This window comes from Gigantopelta aegis, chromosome 14, assembly GCF_016097555.1.
Source record: "Gigantopelta aegis isolate Gae_Host chromosome 14, Gae_host_genome, whole genome shotgun sequence".
Taxonomy (NCBI): domain Eukaryota; kingdom Metazoa; phylum Mollusca; class Gastropoda; order Neomphalida; family Peltospiridae; genus Gigantopelta; species Gigantopelta aegis.
Genome location: NC_054712.1, coordinates 25,138,914 through 25,153,522, shown reverse-complemented (window position 1 = coordinate 25,153,522; position 14,609 = coordinate 25,138,914). Strand labels below are relative to the sequence as shown.

The window sequence follows — 14,609 nt, the reverse complement described above, 5'->3', positions numbered from 1 at the left end:
CGAGTGACAACAACACTATAGTCAAGAGTTTTGTTTTATAATCATCGCTTACTGTTCATGTATTGGAGTTATAAATAACAACCTATAATCCACATTGTTCATTTATTTAAATAGCCAGAAATATGAAACGAAAAGTTGCACGATATTAGTATCAGGCATTTTACAGCCAGTTAAAGCATTTGGTTGACATATGTACAAATAAATGTCATTAATTCTGATTGGGTTTTTTTTTTCTGTGAAAGAAAACGTGTTTTTTATTTATTTATTCATTTTATTTTATTTTTAAATTTTGGGAGGGGGGGGGGAGAGTTGTGGGGTGACGAGAGGGGGGGGGGATTACACAGAAAATGTGTAACTTTCAGTCAGACGTTATTATCTCTACCATATAAAATATGAAGAAAGAAAAACAAAACAATTAAAATTCAACAATTTGTTTTATTAAATAGCATACAAGTACTTTCACAGTCTCCATAAATCTCACAGTATAGCATATTATGTGGAGGTATTAAAATTATGCATGTGTATATTTAATGTATGTATATCAGTCTGTTACGCTTTAAAAATATATAGTCTACATCTTATCTAATTATGTTTCTTGTTATTACTTATATAAATAGTGTATTGTAGAAATATAATATGTTATGACCCTAAAACATTGCACATAATGAAATAAATGACTACAAACAAATACATAATTTATAGATATTGAAAGACATAGTTACGCGAATACGTTATCTTAATGTGTAAACAATATATACTATATTTATATCAAATACGATCAAGTATATTACTCTTTATTAAATCTTGGTTTACATCCAGGATTGGCGGGGATGGGGGTGAGGTTTGTTCTATACTATTGTATATAAAACAATACTATAATCCAGGCTCCGTATTCATAAACGTACTTAAGTCAATGTATGATACTTATCTATGTACTTTAAGTATGTATTTAGGTATCATACATTGACTTAAGTACGTTTATGAATACGGAGCCAGGACTACCAAGTATGCTAAAGCAGTATGATGGTAAAGTTTGTTTTTGTTTTACGACACCACTAGAGCACATTGCTTTGTACGTAGACATGTTAAACGTTTGTTTGTTTTGTTTAACATTACTAGTAGAGAACACTGATTGAATAGTCGCCGGCTATTGGATGTCAAACATCTCGTAATTCTTTAGAGGAAACCCGCTACACTTTTTCCATTAGCAGCAAGGAATCTGTTTAGATGCTCTTTCCCACAGACAGGACAGCACATATCACATGACTACAATGGGAATCAGTTAAAGTTTTTTTTTTTTAACGACACCACTTGAGTACATTTACTGATATAGTCTTAGAGTGGAAGCCCACTACATTTTTTTCATTAGTAGCAATGGATTTTTTATATGCACCATCCCACAGACAGGATAACACATACCACGGCCTTTGATATACCAGTTCTGGCCTGGTGCTTATAAAACTTTAGAGTCTAGACTCAAGACTCTAATAGAGTCTGAGACAGTAATGTCATGTCAACGCCATACAAATTGTATGCGTGTGACGTCATTAGAGATTTAGTCTGGACTCTAAAAGTTTATAAGCACGGGCCCAGGTGCACTGGCTGGAAAGAGAAATAGCCCAAAGGGGCCCACCTACAGGGGTCGATCCTAGACCGACCGTGCACCAGGCGAGGACGTTATCAGTGGGCTACGGAATCGGTTAAATAATTCACGAACGTTAGCCTGCTCTTTACTGAACGCAGTCACGTCATATAAGCTACTCTTGCCTAAAAAAAAAACATTAAAAAAAACCCTGAATCCGCAAGTGCCTTTTATATAAATGTGGCACTTTTTCAGTCAGGACAGCACATACCACGACCGTTGAATCCACTGATAGCGATCGATTGTATGACCCATAACAGCTCAGACGAGTGTTCTACCAGCTGACCGCAGCCCCTTGCCAACCTAGGATGTGGTCACGGTGGTATATAGTCTCCTAATGTAGGTCAAGTCATTCGTAAAGTTTTCCATCAGAATATTACATGATACTGTTAGCAAGAAATCACTAAATTTCCAATTCCAAACACTTTTTCGTTTTATCACGCCATGTCAATCCTGAGTCCAGTCTCTGGCATGGCCAGTGGTTGAGTCCAGGGAAGAATATGAAGTTAACAGCCTAAACACGAGAAATAGATAGGACCTGCCATATTGGATCACATGACCTCGATACGGCGTTCTGATTTGCTTGTCACTTTCGTGAACGATTCAGCAAAAAATGCCACTTTTGGTGCACACAACATTTGATTATTGAATTTTGCAACTAAACTAACTGATTTTTAGAAATTTAATATGTTACTATAAACCAATGTTTTCTGCTATCGTTTTCACAATTTTTATCGAAATGATTTTTATCGGTTTTTGCGCGGAGTTCTTTTCTCTCTTAATCCTTACAATATTGTTTTATATTCTTTCTTCAACAACAGTTACCCTTTTAAAGTTTATACAGCTCTGTTGAACGTATGTGCTAAGTAGTTGTATGTTTGTAATGTGATAACTCAAATTGTGATATGTGATTTCCTTTTTTCTAATCCTCGGGGTTTATATTCCTCACACCATTTGTATGGGCTTACGTTCTCCAAACAGATAACGTAGAAAAAGAAAATATCTTGCAAAGCTGCAAGCAGAAACTGTGCTAAGCTAACTTGTAGATCTTCTAATGTGATGGCTCATATGAAGTAGCAAAATAGGTTTTAAGAAACTAGAAAATGCTAAAAGTATGCAGGGAATGAGAAAGTGTGAAAGCAAGTAAAATAATATGGCTAAAAATTGTTCGCCTGAACACAACTCATATATATATATACGCTTGGAAATTAATTAAGCACCAGCTAGTTATCAGCATATGACTTCTATTTCTAAAGTAATTGTGACAATTTCAAAGATGTAGAACAATTACATTAATGTTCTGTGTACATTGTATACAGATGCACAGCAAGTAAGACTGTCATTGCATCAATATTTAATGTAGTCTTAGGGGAGAAAAAGATAGAAATCGTATAAATATGCATGTCAATGTATAGTGATTAACTATGGGGCTGGAATCACATTGGTGTGCTTAATTATTCTCATAAGTAATTTATCCATGCCATCTCGGTAAATACGCAGTAGATACAGACTATATGTAAGAAGTCAATATCTGGTTTACACTCCGTCGGCACGGACGACTACTTCTAGGCGCTTTTTCTGGCTGAAAATACAACTCGGGTGGTGCTTAATTAATTTCCAGGGGTATACAAAGACATGTTCAGACGGCCGAGCGCTCGTGGTCATTTGCGAGTCGGGTTTCAGTTGCGCTTAACGTTAAATGAATGTAACTGGATTATAAGAAATGATGGACACCAGTCAATTTGTTCGCGCGCGCTTGCCCTCCTGAACACGCCACTGGTTTGCGTTTCAGAAGAAAGGTTTGTAGCAGGTGCGTTCTGTTCTGTCCGACACCTTGATGGCTCGGTACACTGCCATGAACATGAAGGGAAACTTGGCCAGGAAATACTTGCACGGATCATCCAGGGCCTCTCTGGAAGCACGAGACCTGAAACGACATTTTGGAATATAAAGGGGACAGGACGCAACCCAATGGTAAAGCGCTTGCTTGATGCGCGGTCGGTCTAGGATCGATCCCCGTCGGTAGGCCCATTGGTCTATCTTTCGTCCCTGCCAGTGCACCACGACTGGTATATCAAACGCCGTGGTATGTGGTTTCCTGTCTGTGGGATGGTGCATATACAAGATCCCTTATTACTAATGGGAAAATGTAGCGGGTTTCCTCTTTAAGACTATATGTAAGAATTACCAAATGTTTGACATCCAATAGCCGACGATTAATGACTCAATGTGCTGTAGTGATGTCGTTAAACAAAACAAACGTTTAACTTTTTTAGAACATAACAATGAATCGTCAGGCACATTTCTGTTTTAACTAAACCAATATACTCCTACATATAAACCAGCTGTTTAAACAAAATGAATGATAAATTTCAAGGAAATGTGTGCATTCTTACTTATGATTCATGTTATTTAAAAATATTTATTTGTTATAATTATATCCAATCTATATTATACTAGACTACATCACATTTTTCATTTATATGTATAGGCTTATACGTTTGTAAATCCCCCCCCCCCCCCCCCCCCCCCCCCAGTATTGGTATCCATAGTTTGTAGCACAGTTTGTAGTTTGTGGACACAGAGTTGTCGTAACCTGTAGGCTTACCATCTAACAAACGACACAGAGTTGTGGTAACCAGTAGGCTTACCATCTAACATACGACATTGAATTGTGGTAACCAGTAGGCTTACCATTTAACATACGACACAGAATTGTGGTAACCAGTAGGCTTACCATCTAACAAACGACACAGAGTTGTGGTAACCAGGAGACTTACCATCTAACATACGACACAGAGTTGTGGTAACCTGTAGGCTTACCGTCTAACAAACGACACAGAGTTTTCGTAACCAGTAGGCTTACCATCTAACATACGACACAGAGTTGTGGTAACCAGTAGGCTTACCATCTAACATACGACATTGAATTGTGGTAACCAGTAGGCTTACCATCTAACATACGACACAGAATTGTGGTAACCAGTAGGCTTACCATCTAACAAACGACACAGAGTTGTGGTAACCAGTAGGCTTACCATCTAACATACGACACAGAGTTGTGGTAACCTGTAGGCTTACCGTCTAACAAATGACACAGAGTTTTCGTAACCAGTAGGCTTACCATCTAACATACGACACAGAATTGTGGTAACCTGTAGACTTACCATCTAACAAACGACACAGAGCTGTGATAACCAAGAGGCTTACCATCTAACAAACGACACAGAGTTGTCGTAACCAGTAGGCTTACCATCTAACAAACGACACATGGTTGTCTTAACCAGTAGGCTTACCATCTAACAAACGACACAGAGTTGTAACCAGTAGGCTTACCGTCTAACAAACGACACAGAGTTGTGGTAACCAGGAGGCTTACCATCTAACAAACGACACAGAGTTGTGGTAACCAGTAGGCTTACCATCTAACAAACGACACACAGAGTTATGGTAACCTGTAGGCTTACCATATAACAAACGACACACAGAGTTGTGGTAACCAGGAGGCTTACCATCTAACAAACGACACAGAGTTGTGGTAACCTGTAGGCTTACCATATAACAAACGACACAGAATTGTGCTAACCAGGATGCTTACCATCTAACAAATGACACAGAGTTGTAACCAGTAGGCTTACCATCTAACAAACGACACATGGTTGTCTTAACCAGTAGGCTTACCATCTAACAAACGACACAGAGTTGACGTAACCAGTAGGCTTACCATCTAACAAACGACACAGAGTTGTCGTAACCAGTAGGCTTACCATCTAACATACGACACAGAGTTGTGGTAACCTGTAGGCTTACCGTCTAACAAATGACACAGAGTTTTCGTAACCAGTAGGCTTACCATCTAACATACGACACAGAATTGTGGTAACCTGTAGACTTACCATCTAACAAACGACACAGAGCTGTGATAACCAAGAGGCTTACCATCTAACAAACGACACAGAGTTGTCGTAACCAGTAGGCTTACCATCTAACAAACGACACAGAGTTGACGTAACCAGTAGGCTTACCATTTAACAAACGACACAGAGTTGTCTTAACCAGTAGGCTTACCATCTAACAAACGACACAGAGTTGTCTTAACCAGTAGGCTTACCATCTAACAAACGACATATGGTTGTCTTAACCAGTAGGCTTACCATCTAACAAATGACACAGAGTTGACGTAACCAGTAGGCTTACCATCTAACAAACGACACATGGTTGTCTTAACCAGTAGGCTTACCATCTAACAAATGACACAGAGTTGACGTAACCAGTAGGCTTACCATCTAACAAACGACACAGAGTTGTCGTAACCAGTAGGCTTACCATCTAACAAACGACACATGGTTGTCTTAACCAGTAGGCTTACCATCTAACAAACGACACATGGTTGTCTTAACCAGTAGGCTTACCATCTAACAAATGACACAGAGTTGACGTAACCAGTAGGCTTACCATCTAACAAACGACACATGGTTGTCTTAACCAGTAGGCTTACCATCTAACAAATGACACAGAGTTGACGTAACCAGTAGGCTTACCATCTAACAAACGACACAGAGTTGTCGTAACCAGTAGGCTTACCATCTAACAAACGACACATGGTTGTCTTAACCAGTAGGCTTACCATCTAACAAACGACACATGGTTGTCTTAACCAGTAGGCTTACCATCTAACAAATGACACAGAGTTGACGTAACCAGTAGGCTTACCATCTAACAAATGACACATGGTTGTCTTAACCAGTAGGCTTACCATCTAACAAACGACACAGAGTTGACGTAACCAGTAGGCTTACCATCTAACAAACGACACAGAGTTGTCGTAACCAGTAGGCTTACCATCTAACAAACGATTAACATTTAATGTTGATGACTTACATTATCAAAGTGCAGACGATTTCCATGTCATCAAAGTGAAGAAACTACATTAGCTGATCAAGTTTGTTTAAATTTCAGCCAACGTTTTACCAATAAATGAATGAATAATGTTTAACGACACCTCAGCATACATTTTATTTATAAAAATTAATGCAGAATACATTTTATCAGACAAAACATTTTATAAACATGCAGAAAACTAACATTTTATCAAAATGCAGAAAACTTGAATGCAGAGGACTTACATTTTAATGAATTGCAGAAAACTTACATTTTATCGAAGTGCAGAAGACTTACATTTTATTGAAGTGCAGAAGACTTACATTTGTTTGAAGTGCAGAAGACTTACATTTGTTTGAAGTGCAGAAGACTTATATTTTATTGAAGTGCAGAAGACTTACATTTTATCGAAGTGCAGACAGCAGTTGTAGACGAAGAGCACCAGTTCAGACAGACTGTGTTTGTACTGGCGGAAAGCTCGCATCTCTTTCATAACTGACGGGTGTATTTCAGTGATCTACAGCGCACACAAATTAAAGCATTAAAAATGTTGGGGTTAGGGATTCTCCTTTTTGTTGTTTGTTTATTTTGTTTCAAATTAAAGAGTTATAAATAATTAGGGTTATGAGTCAATATGAGTCAAGTTTTGGATTAGTTAAAAGACAATTTCTTTTTAACATGTAATAAGTACGAAATGTAAAAATAAAAATGAACCAGAACTCAAGCTTTAGCGTGAAACTAGAAAAAAATCCACACCCAAAACACAATTAAAGAACTCCCCCCCCCCCCACACACCTTTGTGACGTGGATCTTTGTTACCTAATTAGTACGTAGAGAGAAAAAAAGGAAATAATTTTATATGTATGTCATGTTTTATGAGAAAATCGGAACTGTCAAACTTCATCACCACATCCCGATTACTGATAGGACAGTCTTAAAAAAGAAAGAAGATTGAACACAGAAGAAGAAGAAGAGAAGAAGAAGAAGCCAGCCAGCTAATCAGTAAGTCAGCCAGTCAGTCAGTCACTCAGTCAGTCAGTCACTCAGCCAAGTCAACTAGCTAGACAGACAGACAGACAGACAGACAGACAGACAGACAGACAGTCACTCAGCCAAGTCAACTAGCTAGACAGACAGACAGACAGTCACTCAGCCAAGTCAACTAGCTAGACAGACAGATAGTCAGTCACTCAGCCAAGTCAACTAGCTAGACAGACAGACAGTCAGTCACTCAGCCAAGTCAACTAGCTAGACAGACAGACAGACAGACAGACAGCCAGCAGCAAGACGGCTATGTAGACACTAAAGGATATCCAGTCTGCATAATTATGTTGTGCACGACCTATTTACACACATAGGCCTACCCAGTTGTCACTAACGGCTTGGTTTGGAACGACGTTCAGAAAGTCTGTCATCTTGGTCCCACCATTCCCAGTCAGTGCCACGCTACAAAGAGAGAAAGAAAGAAAGAAATGTTTTATTTAACGACGCACTCAACACATTTTATTTACGGTTATATGGCGTCAGACATTTGGTTAAGGACCACACAGATTTGGTGAGGGAACCCGATGTCGCCACTACATGGGCTACTCTTTCCGATTAGCAACAAGGGATCTTTTATTTGCGCTTCCCACAGGCAGGATAGCACAAACCATGGCCTTTGTTGAACCAGTTATGGATCACTGGTCGGTGCAAGTGGTGTACACTTACCAATTGAGCCTTACGGAGCACTCACTCAGCGTTTGGAGTCGGTATTTGGATTAAAAATCCATGTGGAGCACTGGCCTGAACGAGAAATGGCCCAATGGGTCCACCGGCGGGGATCGATCCTAGACCGACCGCGTATCAAGCGAACGCTTTACCACTGCTCCACGTCCCGCCCCTATTATTTCAGAGACTGAATAATGAAATGAACTCACCCAGTTTTCATCTCTTTGAGTACGTCAGACCCGACGATCAGTATGAGTCGAAAACGTTTCTCGTCCGACCAGAAATACGGATGTCTGGACAGTGGAGGGAAAGAAACAGAAACAAAACAAACATTATTCACACAGACAAACGGACAAACAGACAGGCAGTTAGGCAGATTTGTATTACGTTATGGATGGAGTGGGTGGATATATGAATTACGTTATGGATTACGTTATGGATGGAGTGGGTGGATATATGAATTAATGAGTCGATGGATGGATGGGCGGATGAATGAAAGGATGGACGGACGGATGCGTGGGTAAGTGATGGATAAATAAGTGGATGCTTGAATGAATGGATGGACGGATGGACGGACGAACGGACAAATAGGCAGGTGAATGGGTGGATAGTCAGCCTGAAGGATGAACGAACAAACAGGTTCGATGGATGGACGGAGTACGATTTTCAAAGTCTCCTAGTTTTTTTATTTTAATTTAAGCGATGGTCGCAAAAGACATGTGTTGCGGTTGGAAAGACAAGGATTGGGATGTGCAGGTGGGACAGCAAAATAAATTAAAAGACAGGAGTTACCAGATCGGGAAGAAATCATATGGAATTCAAAGGAGAGAATGGAAACTCATGGGGCCAGTTAAAAAACAAAATTATAATTTTGTTTTTAATTTTTTTTTGAAAAACGTATCACCACCTGAGGCAGAGGTCAATGGACGGGCGAGCCTCGATGTCTGAGAAGAGCATGCCGCAGATGAGGTCGTTGGCCTCCTCGTTGAGGTAGGTCAGCTCGGCGCTGTTGAGGCAGATGTTCACCTCGATCTCGTACGGGTTCTGGCCGTACGGGTGGTGACCGCCGCTCAGGATGTAGTACAGCAGCATACCCACCACCTACAACATAAACAACACCAGCATACCCACCACGTACAACATAAACAACACCAGCATACCCACCACCTACAACATAAACAACACCAGCATACCCACCACCTACAACATAAACACCAGCATACCCACCACCTACAACATAAACACCAGCATACCCACCACCTACAACATAAACACCAGCATACCCACCACCTACAACATAAACAACACCAGCATACCCACCACCTACAACATAAACAACACCAGCATACCCACCACCTACAACATAAACACCAGCATACCCACCACCTACAACATAAACACCAGCATACCCACCACCTACAACATAAACACCAGCATACCCACCACCTACAACATAAACTCACTACAGGTAGCAGCAATCTAATTAAAATTAGTTCCACTATTACATGTGGATCTAACAGCAGCCCGTCGGAGCTCATGTCCAGTTGACCTTTCATTCGACCAATCAAAACCCTACTTACAAAATCATGCCAGTGATTTGAAAAGAGTTTGAAAACATTCGGGATTATGCCTAGGGTATACGAAATGATTCGGGTGAATTACGAAGTATGCCGGAAACTAATTTCAATATAACATTTTATATAAAATTCATTTCAAGACCAAAAAAAAAAAACGTGATGGTATAGCCATAAAATCTGCTTATACTAGTATACAATCCAGAGTATATTACTGCACTTTGCCCCCCTGTTTTTTCAATGTTGAAATAGACCAATAAGTTCGCCTATTGCATACATAGTCTCGCCCGATATATTTAGAATTTGTATGCTCTCGAATAACGCTATAAAAGGCGATGTGTAATTGGTCGATATTTAAATTGTTATTTATAGATGAAATGTCACCTGGACATGGGAGTCTACGCAATGCTGTTAGATCTACTGGTAGACCTGTAGAGCTAATTTTAATCAGATTGCAGGTAGCAGTACCCTAAAACAGTATCTCATCGTGTTCAAGTTCAAAGTGCACCCAACTTTTAATATAACAGTTAATGCCAACAGTCCTGACATTGGTGATAAATGTGACGGTGTTTGTTAATTGTCATAAAATGTAAATGTACCTGTAAATTCCTGTAAATTAATTTGAACTAGTACTACTAGTGTCAATGTACCAGCTACTATTGTGACTGAAATGTGTGCGGGGTCCTACTAAAATAGGATGGCAATTTTCGTGCGCAATTTACGCGTTTCCTATTATGTCTCAAACTAACAGCTTAATCCCTTTTTTTTTACTTTGAGGGTCAGAGGTGATATATTCAAGGCAGACGTGTGTATTGGAATTTCATCAGTGTATTAATACAATTACTTATCGCTATAAAGCTGTCTGTAGGGTGTCTTAATATAGTGTATTGCAATTCCCACTTGGAAAACCACCAAGAGATGTTGAAAACCACCAAGAGATGTTGAAAACCACCAAGAGATGTTGAAAACCACCAAGAGATGTTGAAAACCACCAAGAGATGTTGAAAACCACCAAGAGATGTTGAAAACCACCAAGAGATGTTGAAAAAAAAAAAGGAACACATTTTAGGAATTAATTTTATTTTTATCTTGGCACACAACAGAAGAACAAGCGTCACACAAACGCACACGCAAACACACACACGTACGCACACATACACACAGACATGCACGCACATACACACACAGACATGCACGCACATATACACACAGACACACACACGTATTTACGCACACACACACACACACACACACACACACACACAAACACACACAAACACGCGTACATACGCACGCACACACACGCGTAAACTCACACTTACCTACCTGTATGTCTGACGTCATTGTAGGCACGGCGTCTTCATCATTCTCCATCAACATCTCCGTGGCCTGCCAACACCGACTTCCACCTACAGGAATATTTAATACTTACGTATAATAAATAGCCAGATAAACATACATACATACATAGGGAGACTGACAGAGACACAATCAGAGAAAGGTGAAAGACATATAGACAGACAGACAGACAGACAGAGAGATACTGATAGACTGATAGATAGATAATCAGACAGATAGACAGATATATAGAAAAGGATAGATAAAGACAAATACATGCACGCACGTATGCGGGTCATTCACCCAAAATGTGTTACCCACCCCTAAAATTGATGAAAATAAAAGAACTGAGATAATCACTTAGATAATTAAATTCAAAGAGAAATATTTATAGCACAAAGGCACGTGAATTTCATCTTCATAAATCAAGGCTAATATTCGTTCCTCGTATTCAGCCTTGATACATGTAGTCAAGATTACTGATATCCACTACTAGCGCCCTCTGTTGGAAGAAAATTTGTAACACCGATTATGTCCCTTACACGATGACATCGCTGACCAATCACAGCATCGGTAAGATGTGACAATCTTGAAAGCAATATCAAAAATTAACCGCCGAAACCTTTTTTTTTTAACATATCGTGACATACACGACACGTTTCCACGGACGCTGACGCTGCCATCTTTGTTTACAATAACAAGGGAATCTATAAGGAGCGTTGCGATTCGTTGCAATCAGATATCATCGCATCCAATGAAATTTAAGCATTTTGTGGCACGATTTCTTGACGACATGTATCAAGGCTGAATACGAGGAACGAATATTAGCCTTGATTTATGAAGATGCGTGAATTTATGAACAAATGTTTGATTTAATAGATTAAAAAACCCGAAATTGCCATGATACAAATCAAGGCCATGAGACTGAACCCAAATCAAAATAACCCAAAACTGATATCATTCAGTATTTTATAACAATCAGTCGATTAATAAAGACTTGAAGATGGAAAACATGTATTCTCACGCTGAAATTTCACTTATAGTTTATTTTACAAGATATCCTTCTCTGTTACTCATTTTGCAAATAACACGTCAACACCGTAACATGATTTCTTCTAAGTAGACATAACCACATCTTTTTAAATGATATTGACGAAAACTGCCGTCAATTTCAGTTTTCTACAAATGATCAGGCAAAAAAGGGATGGGTCACTGCGTGTGTTTATTCTCTGTCAACACCGTAACGGACATACTTAATATATTGATGTATTACATGAATCATATTCATTTAGAGATCATTATAAATGGATGTTTCGAAAATAGCTTGGCAATTCAACATAACTAATCAAAGCTAATGAGATGAACAATTGTTTTTGTTAAATTGTGTCAACGCCGTACCGACCAACATGTTAACCACATGTTCAACATGAAATAGCTTTGAAATACACTAAGGTGCTCGCTAAACAAATGTTCCTTTGCACTCATATTGTTTCGGCCATTTAATTGTGCGAACATGCAATAACTGCGTTCAACATTCTATTTTCGTGACAAATGGAAGTTTTTTCAGTGTTCCCTGTTAAAACAAATGAAATATGTTCATGCTATTTTGCTTTTTTGATGGTCTACTAAAATATGAATCAGTACAAGTTCATCACGTATAAAATATTTAGATTTTTTATTAAAAGAAAACAAAGTAAGTCAACACCGTAACATGGCAGCTATTGCTATCAGACCCTCTTTCGGAAAAACAGGTTGATAAAAATAATAAAATCCTATGTAAAGATCGCTGCTTGAATTTGAAATCCATTCACCTGACCTCAGAGATAAGACATGACCATAAAACACATTTTTTTAATATAAAGGTACTACTATGCAAAGTGACAACTTCTGGGAGAATGGCCCATGCACGCACACATATATACATACAGCACCATGTATTTTGAACGATGTGTGTGTGTGTATATATATATATATATATATATATATATATATATATATATATATATATATATATATATATATATATATATATATATATATATATGAATATGAATACTGCATACCTTTTTGAGACTGACCAAGTGAAAATCGACACATTCTGTCTTTGGCGACGATTCCATAGCCACCCACTCGAAGTTTGCCTTCTGAATCCACAAATATGTTGTCGGGCTGTGAAAATAAAAGTAAACGGATGTATATTTATACAAAGGCGTTAATGCAGTATATTTGGTACAGAATACAACATAAACGATTTGAATTAAGTTTGACCTGTTATAAATAGTAAGACGATCAGAAACACATTGGGCATGCAGATATTGATGTTGTGGAGCCAGTTTCACAACACACCGTTAGCATCATTGCGTTTTGTTAAAAGCCAATATTATTATTAACATTTCCATAAGACAACCATGAGTATAGGCTGTATAGTACTACTATACTCGTACGAAGTTACCAGCCAGTGTTACCAATAACATGGTCTATAGACTATACCGTCTAGACACTTTGTTTTATGTTTTCTGTGTTTACAAAAATAAACAAAAAAAAAAAAAAAAATAAAAAAAATAAAAAAAAATAAACAAAACGTCGAGTTCACATTATTATTGTGACTAGAATCTACCCGCACGTTTGACGCGTGGTTTGGAATTCAGTTTATGAATTTATCCTTACGCTCAATGTACGCAACTATAATGTTAGAAGATTGAGTTAATTTTAATTTTCAGACTTGTTAAGCAGTTATCACAGATATGTGCAAACTATCTGCTCCTGTCTCTGCAAGTGTCAAAAACGGTCACTGACAGCGCTAGCGATTCTTAATCGACGGTAGGCCTACTGGTAGTACTAAACCAAATAATTTCCGGCTGGGTCAAAGTTAGAAGTGAACCAAACTTTTGATAGAGAAGTTAACACCACAAGTCCTGTGATTGGTTATAAATGTGAGTGTGTTGGTTGTAAAAAAAAATAGTTTCATCTGGGGTAAAAATGTATACAATTTTAATTCATCTAGTACCACTGTGTCAAGTAGCCTTGTGCTTGGAACATGTATGGGGTACATGTAAAAAAAAGTACTAAAATTTTGTGCGAAACTAGGGGTGTTGTAAAAACATCTGGTTATACCGAAAATGAGCCATGAAAGGTACCATTTTCTGCAGTTAATACTTTGAGGTAGGGGTTGTAGTACTGATATGTATGGGTCATAGTTTGGTTGATATATTGCATATAGTGTTTTTAAACACAAACGTTAACATGGTCGCCTATGGGATTTGAATTGGTATAGTCCAACCTACTACAGCATTCGCCGGTGGCAACTGAAAAACTGGAAAACAAGACCGGACAATTCAGGTGTGTAATGTGTATTGGCGTCTTTTGGCGGGGGGTGTCGGGACATGCACTACACCCCACCACACCCCACACCCAACAATGTTTTCAATTTGAGTCCTAAATAGGTATATGTCTATGTCCTATAG

General features: G+C 38.6%; 1 protein-coding gene across 2 annotated transcripts in view; it reads right to left on the bottom strand.

The window, feature by feature from the left end:
• Nucleotides 1-1,539: 1,539 nt before the first annotated feature.
• The window catches only part of LOC121388655, a 29,029-nt gene continuing 15,959 nt past the window's right edge, over nucleotides 1,540-14,609 (bottom strand). Inside the window, exons 11-17 of one of the 2 annotated variants that reach the window (XM_041520094.1) lie at nucleotides 13,209-13,314; nucleotides 11,134-11,216; nucleotides 9,141-9,334; nucleotides 8,443-8,526; nucleotides 7,888-7,969; nucleotides 6,925-7,040; nucleotides 1,540-3,569 (exon numbers count right to left, since the gene is read on the bottom strand). In XM_041520094.1, the coding sequence (XP_041376028.1) occupies nucleotides 3,431-3,569; nucleotides 6,925-7,040; nucleotides 7,888-7,969; nucleotides 8,443-8,526; nucleotides 9,141-9,334; nucleotides 11,134-11,216; nucleotides 13,209-13,314 (804 nt within the window). In that variant the 3' untranslated portion in view covers nucleotides 1,540-3,430. Of the gene's footprint in view, nucleotides 3,570-6,924; nucleotides 7,041-7,887; nucleotides 7,970-8,442; nucleotides 8,527-9,140; nucleotides 9,335-9,359; nucleotides 9,680-11,133; nucleotides 11,217-13,208; nucleotides 13,315-14,609 lie in introns of those variants that run through there. The other variant, XM_041520095.1, reaches the window with a different exon arrangement.